This window comes from Lonchura striata, chromosome 14, assembly GCF_050655825.1.
Source record: "Lonchura striata isolate lonStrDom1 chromosome 14, ASM5065582v1, whole genome shotgun sequence".
Lineage (NCBI taxonomy): Eukaryota > Metazoa > Chordata > Aves > Passeriformes > Estrildidae > Lonchura > Lonchura striata.
The window spans coordinates 305,653-319,437 of NC_140716.1; the positions used below are offsets into that span (position 1 = coordinate 305,653).

The 13,785-nt window shown below is 35.0% G+C and overlaps 1 protein-coding gene across 4 annotated transcripts in view; it reads right to left on the bottom strand.

Moving 5' to 3' along the window:
- The window catches only part of KCTD5 (potassium channel tetramerization domain containing 5), a 31,897-nt gene that overhangs the window by 16,524 nt on the left and 1,588 nt on the right, over window positions 1-13,785 (bottom strand). For 2 of the 4 annotated variants that reach the window (XM_021543827.4, XM_085591924.1), the window contains exons 2-5: window positions 7,737-7,845; window positions 6,532-6,623; window positions 5,588-5,683; window positions 2,425-2,541 (exon numbers count right to left, since the gene is read on the bottom strand). In XM_021543827.4, coding sequence (XP_021399502.1) covers window positions 2,425-2,541; window positions 5,588-5,683; window positions 6,532-6,623; window positions 7,737-7,845 — 414 coding nt within the window. The remainder of the gene's footprint in view (window positions 1-2,424; window positions 2,542-5,587; window positions 5,684-6,531; window positions 6,624-7,736; window positions 7,846-13,785) is intronic. The other 2 variants (XM_077786925.2, XM_085591925.1) reach the window with 1 other exon arrangement.

Genomic DNA, 13,785 nt, shown 5'->3' on the forward strand with positions numbered 1-13,785 from the left:
TCTATTTAAGCATCCCTGTGAGCCCCAACAGTGTCAGAACTGAGCACAGGAAAATACCAAAGCTACTTATCACAGAAAATTCATTAGATAAGGATCCATTACTGCTTGCATGGAATAAGGGTTGATGGTACTAGCAGGCTGTCAACTCCAGCTAAAAGAAGGCAGGAATGGAAAGCAGCATTACTTTTTTTTATTAAATTAGAATAAATATAATTATTGCTTGATGTGCCAACAGAGATCACAATTTTCCTGAACAGAAATCACAAGAAGGAATTTCCTGTCTCATAATAAGGAACCTTATTTTTAAAGTGAACTAATCTCATGCCTAACTGAACTGAGACAGATTTCTAAACCAAACACATTTCAGTAACATGCCTATACAGATTTGCTGCATTGGTTTAATAATATTGATTCAAAATTTATACAATATATTTACCAGACAAATCAACAATAGTATTGCTATCTCAGAACACACCAGCTTGCACAAACAGCAAGCAGCCCAGTCTTCTTCTTCCTCTTTCTTCCTCTTTCTTCTTCTTCTTCTTCTGCTTACCACTAGAGTTACTCATATTAGCCGCTAGTAATTTCCTTCTCTATTTTGTGATGGTCTGATTCTCAAAGCCAAGTAAATTCTGTAACAATTACTCTCAAATTCTAATTTAAATACTGTTGTACTTTGAATATTACTGCTTCTATTTCAGATGTGAATTCCTTGTACACTAGAAAGCTTGAAAAAAATGGTCCTTTCAAATTTTTTAATTATACGATCAGCTAATAGAATTAAAGAGAATCTTCCACTCAATTTTTTTTACAGAATCAAGTTGTATGAATCTAAGAATGGACTCTATGTCTTTTAAACATATAATGAGTTTGTTCTGCCTTCCCAAAAGATGTGCACAAGATTATGAAGACACACACATATCAGCTCTTAAAACTCAGCTCTGACGACTGACACCAGGCCTGAAAGAATATTTATTTTAGGTCTCTTAATGCAAAAGTCAGACTTCAAAGCTTAATTTTTTTAATTATAATTTTTATTTTATTTTATTTTATACCTGCATTAATTTCTTCACTGCCTTCCCCACTTTCCATTTTACAATGCTGTCTTTTACTTTGAGCTATCCAGGGCATGAACGCATGAGTAACATCATTCTGCCTGTACCCTACACATCGCTTACAATTCTGTCTCTTGTTGTCAGAAGTATGAAAACCCCACATTCCAAATGTTTCACATTCCAAATGCTACCTATACAACTGCAAGAAACAGACAATGCTTGTTACATTGAAAGCATATTCTGCTATAAGGCTGGGTAACAGTCCAAGTTTCTAATCTAGAATTGCATGATTATGTGTCCATATAAAGTCACAAGCAAAGGTTCGTTTTTATTAAGCCATTTCACCATCATGTTATCTTCATAATAGTATACTCATCTTTCAGACCAAATAACCACATATGATGCAAGAAAAAGAACAAGTACTCCAGGTATTTTGTTGATGAAAAGAATTCCAGAGCACCAGGTTCCCAAATCAATTCACATACAACACTTCAAAATGTAGCATAGATACTTAAAGAAACAGATATTGCCTCCAATGTTACTGAGAGAAAAAAAAATCCATCCCAAACTCACAAATATTTGGAAGTAACATAGCAATCAAAATAGCAGAACAAGGGGAAAAGGAAGGATGAAAAATATAGAGAATGAATGAAGCTAGGATTCTACTTTTGTATTTCAAGAAAATTTCCCAAGATGGAAAAAAACCCCAAAACAACAAAACAAGAAAGCCAGGGTAACACCCAGCATGTTTTTTTCAACTTGACACAAGATTTAAAACTGTCTATTTTGTTCTCCCCTCACTGCTCCATATTTTACTTATAAAAAACTCCTGTTACTCATTATTCAAATTTGAACATATCTTGTCCACCTAAAAAAGAGTTAAGTTCTGAGTTACCAGAGTTACCAGAAAGAAAAGGTTCAAACTCAGAACTTAACTTTGGTGGATGAAAGAATAATTTCCCTAGTTTACCTAGTTTCCCCTTCTGGGCCCATCGAACTCAAAGGTGTATTTTCAGGGCGCCTTATGTTTGAATTGTACCTCTTAGTTAACAAGTATGGATCAAAGGCTGTTAATTTTGGAGGAAAATGTAAGGAAAATAAGTTACTGTGGAGGTAAGAACTCTCCCTAAGAAAAACTTTGAACTAAATAACCAAGGGATTTTTTTTGGTTGTTTTTCTATTATTTTTACAATGTGGACATTCATAATGTGTAATGAAATACTGTGAATATAAATAAAAGCCAGTCACAAATACACACAAGCTACTATGTGCTGTACATCCAGAAAAAAAGTGGAATGATCTGAAAGCAGCAGAAACGCAAGGAGGCCAAGCATATCAGTGTGAGGGCAAAAAGAATGGTGTGACACACCTCACTGCAGCATTTCTGGAAGCATCTCTCTTCCCCTTTCACTTCCCGTGACACTATCAGCAGAAACTCTGACTGCTGAGCCCGGCCACAGCTGTACTGGGAACCTATACTGACAAGCTGAAATAACCAATCAAAGCAAAACACAGAAAGAAACTTTTGTAAAGCTGAAGTACATACCGTTATCCGTACAAGTAACAGATGAGCTCAAACGTTCAGGTAACACTTACTCGCCACTAGAACAGGTTGCTATCAAGCTAAAACTTTCATTTCAATGTAAAATTTACTGAGGCAGTTGCAAAGCCCTTTTTAATTTAAATGGAAGTTAAGAATTACTGATAAGACAGAAAACTCCCCATATAACTGTGTTGTAGCCAACTACTCTAAAAAACAAAGTTTGGTGCGTCGTAAAAGTAACCATTATTTTTCTGCCATACATTGACAAGTGGAGAAGGCAGCAAGGATATAAGACTGGAAGGTGTTATGTAAAGCAATTGTCTTGGTTTGGAAAGACTCTCAATCTGGGACAGCAATATATAAAGCCCGGGTATTAAAGAGCTTCATCTTGTTCCAACGACTGATAAAATATAGCTAAGGAAACGTAAGAAGTCAACAAGAGGAAAAACATTGAACAGTCTAGACGAGTTTTAGAAGGAGTAATTTACAGAAGATCCAAAAAAAATAACTGGAATGTAAAAAATTGTCTTGTTCCCACAAAAATCACTACCACGAACACTGGCCAAACATCTAATAATTTAAAATTCAACCTCAGCTAAACTTCTCAATCTCTTATTACAAAACATATTTTACCTTAATAACACATGGCAATTCCTAGCCCATTTAAATTAAAGCATAGCTTGTCAGTGCACTTTAGAGAAATTAGGACTTTAATTTATATGTGAAGAGTTAGACAACAATTGCCTAATCTGAGTAAACTGTAGATTACAACAGATGAGAAGGCCTATGAATAGTAACTTTATATATAACCTGCCCTTGTGTGTGAATAATTTTGAAGACAGCAGTTAAAGACCATCCTCCTCATACACTGAACATACTTAAAATTGCATGATGGTGCCAAACTCAGGTTACATTAATCATTAAAATTTACATGATCAACACTACTGCTGTCTAAAGCATTTCTATTTAGCCACTTTTTATTGCCCACAGTTTTTTATTCTGTTCTATCGCCAAAATACTGTTCTTTCTGATTGCCTGAAGAGGCAACAATTGAAGCTAAAAATTCTCTATAAAATAACCCACAAAAGCGGGGCGGCATAATTTTTAGTAATAGATTTTGGACTGGGACTAATACATAATTGTACTGTTCTAGCAGAGCTTTCAAATGTGTTCTTTGGAAAAGGGCATCAATACATCTGCATTAGTGCACCAACAGTTCGGCACCTTCCACTCCTATTTAGTAACCATATACAATCATATTTAATGATAAAATTTTGAAATGCTAAGCGTAAAAACCAATTTTTTTCAAAACCAACCACTTGAGCATGCTATATATGTGGCTCAGAGCACAAGGACTCTTAATCTGTAAAAATATCACCCTGAAAAAGCTGATGAGTCCATCTTTTTTCACATACAGAGCATGGTGGGTACCGCCCCAAAGACTGCTTCTGAAAGAAAGCATGCTGCTGAGCAGCATGGGCTTAGAAAAAAATTACAGAAATGCTACAGGATTTGAAGGTATTAACAATAAAACTGTTTATGCACAATATTTAATCTTGCTTCAAGTGAGTACAAAGGAGGGAATGGGCTAGTGTGAGGTAATGAGATGCGAAGTATTATGAGATCATACAGCTGTTGTGTTTATCGAATTCAAACTATGTGTCTAAAAATATTCAACATGGGAGAGGGAGGAAGTAGGGAGACAGCTGGATGAAACAAGATGCAATGTCCAAGAAAACCACTGGATTCTTCCAGTTCTAAAAGAGATTGTAATAAGTCTTTCAGCAGTTGCACTGTCAAAGCAGTTATTTACTCCCAAATACAATATCCCCAAAGGGTTTAGGATAGGTAAAAGGTATGGTGTCATTTAATCTGCTAAGAAGTAAAGGAGCTCTATTTGTAATGAAAGCTAGTTTCTCCTGAAAAAGAAGGAAGTTGAAAAACATTTTTCCATGGACTGGCCAAAAAACAGGGGTTTTTTTGGAGACTTAAACAACATTCAGCTTGTGGCACGGCAAACATACCTGGTAATACTTGAAGCTGAGTACTGAAGTGTAAAAAGCTTGCTCTGTGCCTGTTTAGTCTATTTGCCCATGGCTGCCTCCACATTACAAGCACTTTATATATTTCATCAAATATAAACAAAATGTTCTCATTTACCTTTGTGTCATAAAAATTTTTTAAATGTTGCTTTGTTGTGTTATTAGAGTGAGATTACACAGGAGAATGGGCTTGTGTTTATTTCAATTTCTCTTATTGTAAGCATCAGACACTGAAAAAGGTGCTAGCAGATGAACACTTGTCAGAGTTAACAGATTCATTGCTCCAATGCAGTTTTAAATACTCTGCTGGATTAGGAATGTGAAGGATAAAGCAGCTGTACAGTTAATTTCTTACTTACAGAAATTATCAAAGATAACAGACAGATCTTGCGATTTTACAGTGTGTTCTTGAATGTACACACAAAGCTATTTTTACGCGCTGCAAAGAACAAGAACTTTCACACAGCTCACAGCTATCAAGCTTCACATCTACACAGGTAAAGTCCACCCTCCTTTGTGTATCAGTTTTTCTTATCTGAAGAACCACTCTCTGGGCCTGGCAAATATTTGTATCCCAAGCTCATCTCTTTTACCCAGAGCTCTTCATATCTAACCTATCATTCATATAAACTTGTATTAGTTAATTCTGGTTGATTCACCCTTCAACTGCTAATGTGTAGGTACTGAAGAACTACATTTCAGACATGTTGCAGATGTTTTTATAGAAAGGCAGCAAAATTTGCCTCCTGGAAAGCTACATTTTTTTTTGTTTTATGATAAACACAAGTTTCACATTTTAATTTCACTGTATATGTTTATACAAATTCTGAAAATGATGGAATAAAAAAAGATGCATGGAATTTAACTTATATTCCTCTTTCACAAAAGGTACTTCATACTCATTTCTTAGAAGGCAGTGTTAACTATATCCCATACGGATTTTTTACCTGTTCAAATTTCCAGCCATCGGACATTGTGGAAACCATTTGAGTGAGTTCCTCTTCCTGACACTGCAGCACTCTGTATACATGTTTGACTGGCACCTTCAAGAAGAAATATAAGATGCTCAATATGGCATGAAATTCACTATGTTTGTGACTTGTCTGAAGTTGCCCTTACTCTCTTGAAATGGTAAGCAACACCACCTTGAACCCATCTAGAGCAACAAATAAGTAGGGCCATTTTAGCTGAGACCTGTAATTAAATGCTATCAGAGCAACCCTGCAATCCAAAAATCTAGCTTCAAGAGAAACTGGTCAATAACAATATAAATTTGTAATATCTCCATGAAGACCAGGGAAGTTACCAGTTACCTGACTAGCAGAGTTAACGAACCAACTTTACCATATTCACTTTCATGGAGAACATGAGCTGCTATGAGAAGAGGCAACCTTCTCAATCACAGAGCATTACAAATAAAGAAAGCAACTTTGCTACAAAGCATATGACAGAAGCTAAACAGCATCTGTACATATGCTACATAAACATACTGTATAAATAGCAGTTATACCATAGTTAGGCAACCTCATCATATTCAGAACATTTAAAAGTCAATGAGAAAGCTATGTTCTACAAAAGATGCTCTTTAACATAACAATTTCCAGAAATTATATTAGGATAAATTCTACTATTACTGAACATTTTAGAACAATTACTTACAAGGTTTTCAGTTTGTGAAAGAGATATGTGAACTTTGTAAGCAGACTGGCAGGAGCCAGAAATTAAAAATATTAATCTCTGTATACTAGTGGTTCTACATCATCCAGTGATGGAGGCAGCCATTCAGTATCTTACTGGGGAAATCAGGAGTTACATAAAAAAAACCAAATGGAACCCACTCACTACTTGTCATGGAACAAATAATCAAAAGCACATGAGAAAACAGCCTCACCTGAGAGATTCTGCTGTCTCTTTCTCTTATTTTGTCCTTTACCAGTTTTATTAGAGATGTGATATTGTAGAATTCAGCCTCCTCCAGTACACCTAGTATGAAAACAGTTTTTGGGAAGACAGTGTAACTAAAGACTCCAGGCCAAAATCATCAACCAGTTCATAAGATTATCTTCTCAACAGCTACAGAAAATTATTTATTTCTACCTATGATAAGGCAGTTCACCAACCTAACAATTCTGGTTTCTTTCAGGAACATGTAATTCAATGTTTGCTTGTTCTAGAAAATTTTCCTAAAAATATCTCAAAGAAAACTGATGCCATTTCACATACAAAATGAGACAAGAAACAAAAAAACGTGCACAGATACCATTCCATAGTAGACTGCTAAGACTACCAAACCTCAGGCCCTGCCTCAGGCTGGAATGCAAAAGAGAAATTTAAATAATCCTTCTGAAAAATCTCTGCAGCTGCTAGCAAGCATAATTTTTTCTTCCTGTCATTTGAGATCTTAGCTTCTGAAACAAAAGCCTAAAGATATATGCTGCTTCTACTCACATGTTCAAGGCCTATCTGCTCTCCACACAGAGTATGCTTAACAATGCATATGGAAATTATATTTCATACTATTTCCCTCTAGTATTGTTAAATTGTATTTCTCTTTGATAAACTTCTTCAATATGATATCAATACAGTTTTATTACTACATGTTTTAAAACAGTCATCCTCCATTAGGATAAAATTGATACTAACTGGGAACAAGGAGGGAGAAGCTGGGGACAGAATTCAGTCTTTAAAAGCATATTCCACACATCTGAACATGCTAGAACTTCACTTTAGCTTGCTTTACATCTTCTAAAGCTTGCTTTCTAGGCAGCATTCTTTTGCTTAAAGAGAACTAAGAGCAAATATTTCACAGTCACACAGGAAAGATACAAGATTACACAATAAAAGTCATCTCCCCTCTTGTTTGAATACTTATGTTGCAACTGAGAATGGGGGCTGTGAAATCGGGAATTCTACACAAAATGCTCAAATAACCCCATATACTATAAATGTATGATACCTATCACTTTTGCTTGAAACAGATAGAAATGCTACACTGGTTAAGGTTTGCCATCTTGTTCTAAGTTAGTTTTGGTGATTCAAAAGAAGTGAAAATAATAAGTAAGTGGCAAGCAAACAAGATATTTAGAGATGTCTTACCTTCCTCAGCTAGGTCCTTGTTAATAACCAGCTTTCCGTGTCTGAGATAGTTCAGCACTGGCCCAAAGTAGGTTGGGTCTCTGTCTATTAAATAGGCACCTGTTTCATCCTAGATTAGAAAAACAAAAAAACACAAACCAAACAAACAACCGAAAAGAAAGCAAGAGAACACCAAAGCCCAAACTAAACAAACAAGAAACCTCACAATGGTTTGAACATCCAAGTGAGAACTACAAGCTAATATTCGTCTTGCAGCGAGCAGGTATTCAGATATAGCCACATCCCTGAAAGCTGAATTTATTAAAGACAATAAAAGGAATTAAACAATATAACTGTCATGGTATCAGACTGATCAATCAAATAATCCAATACACAACTTCTCTTATCTGATCAATCCCCCTAACTCCTTATCAATGATTAACAATATCGTCAGCATGAAAGATCTAACTGGCAACTGAGAACACCAAAAATTAAGATTAAAAGTAGCACTTAAAACCAGGAAGTCTTGTTTGGGAGCTTGAAGAGTCAGAACAGCTACATTCTAGCAAGATTCAAATATCAGTTTTTCCTTTTACATCTTTGTCTTCTTTTTTTTTTTTTTAATTAAAGGCAAACAAATCTAATTTTTTTTAACCTCAACACTTTGCTCTAAAAACATTTGCTTTTGTCTTTGGTCAGATGTACAAATACTCACATGTACAAGGGTTGTATATGCATCTTCTAAAAAAAAAAGTATACTGAAGATGCAATTCCTACCTATCTCATGCGGACAAGTGAAGTAATAGATGAATAGGTGAAAACTAATGCTCAATTTACCAAACAGACTACAGAGTTTTGTGAATTGTGAAACAATTCAAGAACTTCACCTGCAGAGCTGATATTCTTGACAAAGAGACAAAGAAGCAAAATTGGTAATTCCTATGGTATTTAGAATCTATGCGTGAACCCCTGCAATCAAGACAGTACTGACATACTTTGTGCTAGCTGGAGATCTAAGGAAGATTCATAGAAAGATTTCTAACTGATCCACTGCTCCTTTCGACTATCAAATGGAGTACTGACTGTATTAATCCATTAGTACATAAGGTTTTGGTGCAATGGATATCCTAAACATATATACTAAAGAGATGTGGCAGCACCCGAAATACTTTTTTACTTATTTTTAAGATTCTAGTAGTTTACAGGAGATACTCAAAAAATCATCATTACCATAATGTGGATAATACTCCCCTCAAAACCATAGGTACTAGCAATAATTGCTCTTCCATATGAAAGAAACTCTACCAACTCAATCCTCTGCATTTGAACATTAATGCTTATATGGAAAGGTTTGATTACTGAACTGTGATATCTAAAAACTCTCTCTACTTAACAATATGTAGAGTTCCTAAAATGATTCATTGGAAAAAAACATCGAGGATGAATTTTCAGGTACACAGATTTAGTTTCTGAATAACTGCACTTGTCCAACCAGGACCAGTAGAATTTAGAAACACCACAGCCTGAACTACAAAAGCCATAAACCCTTTCTATAATTACAGTTAAATGCTTTACACACCTAGACACAGTGTAATTTCAGAAAAAGTGAAGGAATGTATAATTTTGTATAAAATTACCTGTTCAAGAAAATGCTAACATATTAAAACATGCTGTCAGTTAACCTACATTCAGACCAGACAATGCTTGATGAAGTCTAATCATAATTTCTTCTGATCTAAGCTCATGGTCTCACAAAACTATGCATCAAAACCAGTAGATAGATGAAATGGTATAGTTTTAATATTTAATCTATAAATATATTTACATAACTAAAACACTTCAAGAATGTGCAATCTACAGATACAACCCAAGAAATTAGAATAGCTGACAACTGTATGAATTATAAGCTGAAAAGTATTATTTAGTAAAGGAAAATAAACCAGTGAGGTTGGAAAGGAAAATCCAAAACAGACAAAAAGAAAAGAATTTCTATAGAAAATAAACTTGTCATCATCTGAACTACATTAAGAAACACAGGGCTTACAAAACTGGAATTCTTCCCAGTTAGGAAAAAAACAATCTCTAGAAATAATCTTCTTCATTAAGATGATTGTAATTTTTCACACTGAAGTGTTATCTCACATCACCTTTTGAAGCAATACTGGTTGTCAGCTCAACACTACTTCAGAGATAGAGAGGTGGGTGACAGAAGGAAAGCAATTAAAAGCTCTAAACGCAATCTTAAGTAATAATGACTTCACTCCTTGCACAAAAGGCCTGAACATTGTTTTTTAAAGGTCTACATTTGAAATTGTATTTTCTGAGTTGAGTTCTATATACTAAACAAACTTCCAACAAAACCACAAAGGATATAAGCTATGTCAGGCCTTCTCTTTTAAATTCCACCTTATAAGAGGTCATACATGAAAAAAAAATCTCAGTAGTGTCATAGTTTACTCTCTGAAGCCTTTCAAACAAGGTCCCTTGAAAAATAATAAAAAAGAAGGCACACAAAGTCCTATAATTTTTGGTGCAATAGATTTAAAAAAAAAATTAGAAAATATCAACAATTAAAGAATTCTGGCCAAATTCTAACAGTGTTCAACCCAAATTCTGTCAACAGGATTCACTTAAGCACCTAAATTCCATGCAAAAGTTGCTTACCCAGATTACAGACATAGAAAATATGTATTAATTTACATTAAGAGGAGGATGTGTGTCTTGAACATTGACCTGACAGCTCAGATATGCTATACACTAGCACCAAGGATTCAAAAGCCGAGAGACAAAACAATTTGTCTCACATAAAGGTTACTGTAACCATATGCAAACAAAGCACAGGTGAGTGACCCAAAAAATGTACTCCTTCAGCATCTTCCTATAGGAAATGCCTTATCACTCCTCCTTTTGAGTGAGCTGCCTGAATATCCTTCAGTGTATGCTAAGCACTTCATGCTGAAATCACTAAGAAAGGCCGATTACACTAGCTCTGTAAGGATATTTATGTAAACATAAATCCAATGCAAGCTGACACAGAAGCATAGTCATTTGCTCTACGAACTCTAAAAATATAGGTTGTAAGTCTTTCAGAATATTATCAGGGCTGTTTTCATCCACATGTACATGAAAACACACTGTATTATCACATGTAATTTGCTTTTGACCCTTTTTAATATAAACTGTTTTATTTAAAATAAAATAATAAATTGCAAATGTGATCCAATGTGAACTGGACAATTTAAAGAGGTAGCTAGTTTGCATGTACATAACTAGCTTTAGACTTGCTAGCTTAAGTATTAAAGACTTTAATAGATGTTCCAGTTAATAGACTTGCATAGATGTCCCAGCTATGCCCTATTCTCTGCTAAATGGTAAATTGTTTTTTCTACAAGCTTTGAGAAAGTTTGCATCTTCACTGACACAACTAGTGCAGGTATTCTAAAGCCATTTCCTAAACTTCAGGTGAATACCACAAATGTCAGACAAACCTATATTCTAATAAGGTTTCAAAGTTCTCTCTTTCATATGTATTTTATAGAAACAGGTGTTACTGTTTACCAGAACAACAGCAGAAATTCAAGTTTCCTCTCTATTCAGTATAGTCATACTACCCCACACTTAGAGGCATTTCCTGCAAATTGACATTCTTCATAAGAAAATTCAAAACAAATGCATGTTGTCTTTGTTCATCCAACCTTAAGCTGCTAGTTAATCACAGGACTGTTTGTATCTTTACCCAGTTCTACTTTTGCATTACATTCTTCTCTGAAGAGGTTTTTTCTTCATTGTCTGTAAACTCTAGGCCTTTTTCATGCATATTTACGAGGACACCATTTAGAAGACAGCATTGTCTACATACAGTGAAGATTACATCTGTTCATTACCACTCTCCCACACTACTGTTCAGTTCAAGTTAAAACAACATGGAATTTTAGAGGAAACCTAGTAACTTGCCCTTAAATTTTCAATCACCTGGTTCAGCATACCAATGAAAAGTCAGTGTAGCTCACAATTAACATTCCTTTGAAAAATACTGACCAAAGCAACTAAATTATCATGTATTCCACTTGCAAATGTTTTCACTTCGATCTTTATAGAGACTGAGGCTCAAAGGAATCATAATGAATGCCTACCCTGATCTTAGTTTAAAACACACAAAGAACTCAATTTATTTACAGTGAAATATAATCTTTAGAAAGTAGCAGTGAAACCTAACCATTCCAATAAATAATTACTATCACTGCTAATATTATGTACTTTATAGTTTGATACTTTGCTATCTGGATTTCACAACACCTTTGCTAGACTGAACAGGCTTCACTATTAGATTTCTTGTCCCCATATACATACCTCTGGACTGAGAAATCACCCCTTAAACTTCTTGCCATAAAAAAGTTTTTTCTTTAAAACTTTTTACCAAATCATATTTCACCTTGTGACTAGTCACTGCCCTGCTGTGAACCTTGAATTGCGGATGCTAGAATCCAGTACAGGATTCCAGTAGGACTCAAAAGGTGCACCAAATACATACACACATCTCCCTAATCCCTTTTAACAATCTCCCCAAGAATTGCATTAAAACACTAGCTGAAATGTCATAAATTTATTTCCAATTAATTATTTTCATTGGGATCAATACTGGATCTGGATACACTCAAGTCATACCATCAAGCTCTTGGCTCAAGGCTGTATGCTCTAACATGAATATTCTGATTTTACATAATTTAAAAATTTTACATAATTTACATATTATGAGTTCTGATAAAGGCAGCAATATGCAGGAAATACAGTCGGTTTTGGTACTAAATTTGAATTTATATATAATTGTCATCCTTATAATCTGTGCTTTTTAAATATTGAACTAGTGAATTTTCACAAACTGTGTGGCCTAAAAACTTTGAGTGTTTGCAGACTAATAGTACTTATCAAAACTACGTAAGTAACACAACCCACCTGACAACTCATAAATCTCATGGACAAATTAAATATATCTGTTACGTCTTAGAATAATGACTACAATTTAGATATTTCTTAATGCTGACAGTCAAGGTTGTGCTACCACGAAGACTTTGATTTTTCTAAACCACTCAGTGCTTGCATGCTTCCTTCTTTGACAGATTCTATGCCAACTTTAAAAAGGCATTAAAAATTAAGCATGAATACTACTGCCAAAACCTTATACAAAAGTATGACAATCTCCTTCTTACGGGAAAGTTAAAAGAATGCTAGAACAGTTTGCAAAGAAAAAACTGGTATACAGCTAAAAAAGGAAGATGCTGAAACAAGGAAATACATGTAAATTATTAGCAGTAATGCAGTAAAAGCATTAAATTAAACAATGATGACAAGGTGATCAAGGCTCTGCTTGTCTATTTTAATGTATTCATCTCTAAACCATTTAGATTTAAATACCATGGAAAACAAATCCTGTTCTGAAAAGTAAATATGACCACTACTGCTCATTTTTTTTCTGAAATCTGAAATGCTTCTCAAACAGTTTTAAAGCTGTGAGTAATATTGTGAAACATACTGAATTCAGAGAGTCAATTTCATTATTCTAATCCATTCAATACTAGTTTGGTCACAGGGTGTGCCAAAGATTAATCTTTCTCCCATTACAAATGGAAACATACCTGACAGCCAAGAGACAGGCTGCTCTGTCCTACTCAACATTAGTACCTGAAGGCAGTTTAAAGGCCAACATGCTACCTTTTTTGAAGCCTCTCTGTTCTTTACAAGCAAGCAAGTAAATCACAGAATCACAGAATATCCTGAGTTGCAAGGGATCCACAAGGATCAAGTCTAACTCCTGGCCCTGCACAGCACAGCCCCAACACTCCCACCATGTGCCTGAGCTTTGTCAAGCTCATGGCTTGGGGCCATGACCATTCCCTGAGAAGCCTATTCCAGTACTCAACCAACTTCTTTGGAAAGAACCTTTTCCTGATATCCAACATAAACCTTCCTGACACAGCTCCATGCTGTTCCCTTGGATCCTGGCAGATCCAGAACAGAGACTGAAACTGCTCCTCAAGAAGAACATGCAGACACCAATGAGCCTTCCCTCAGC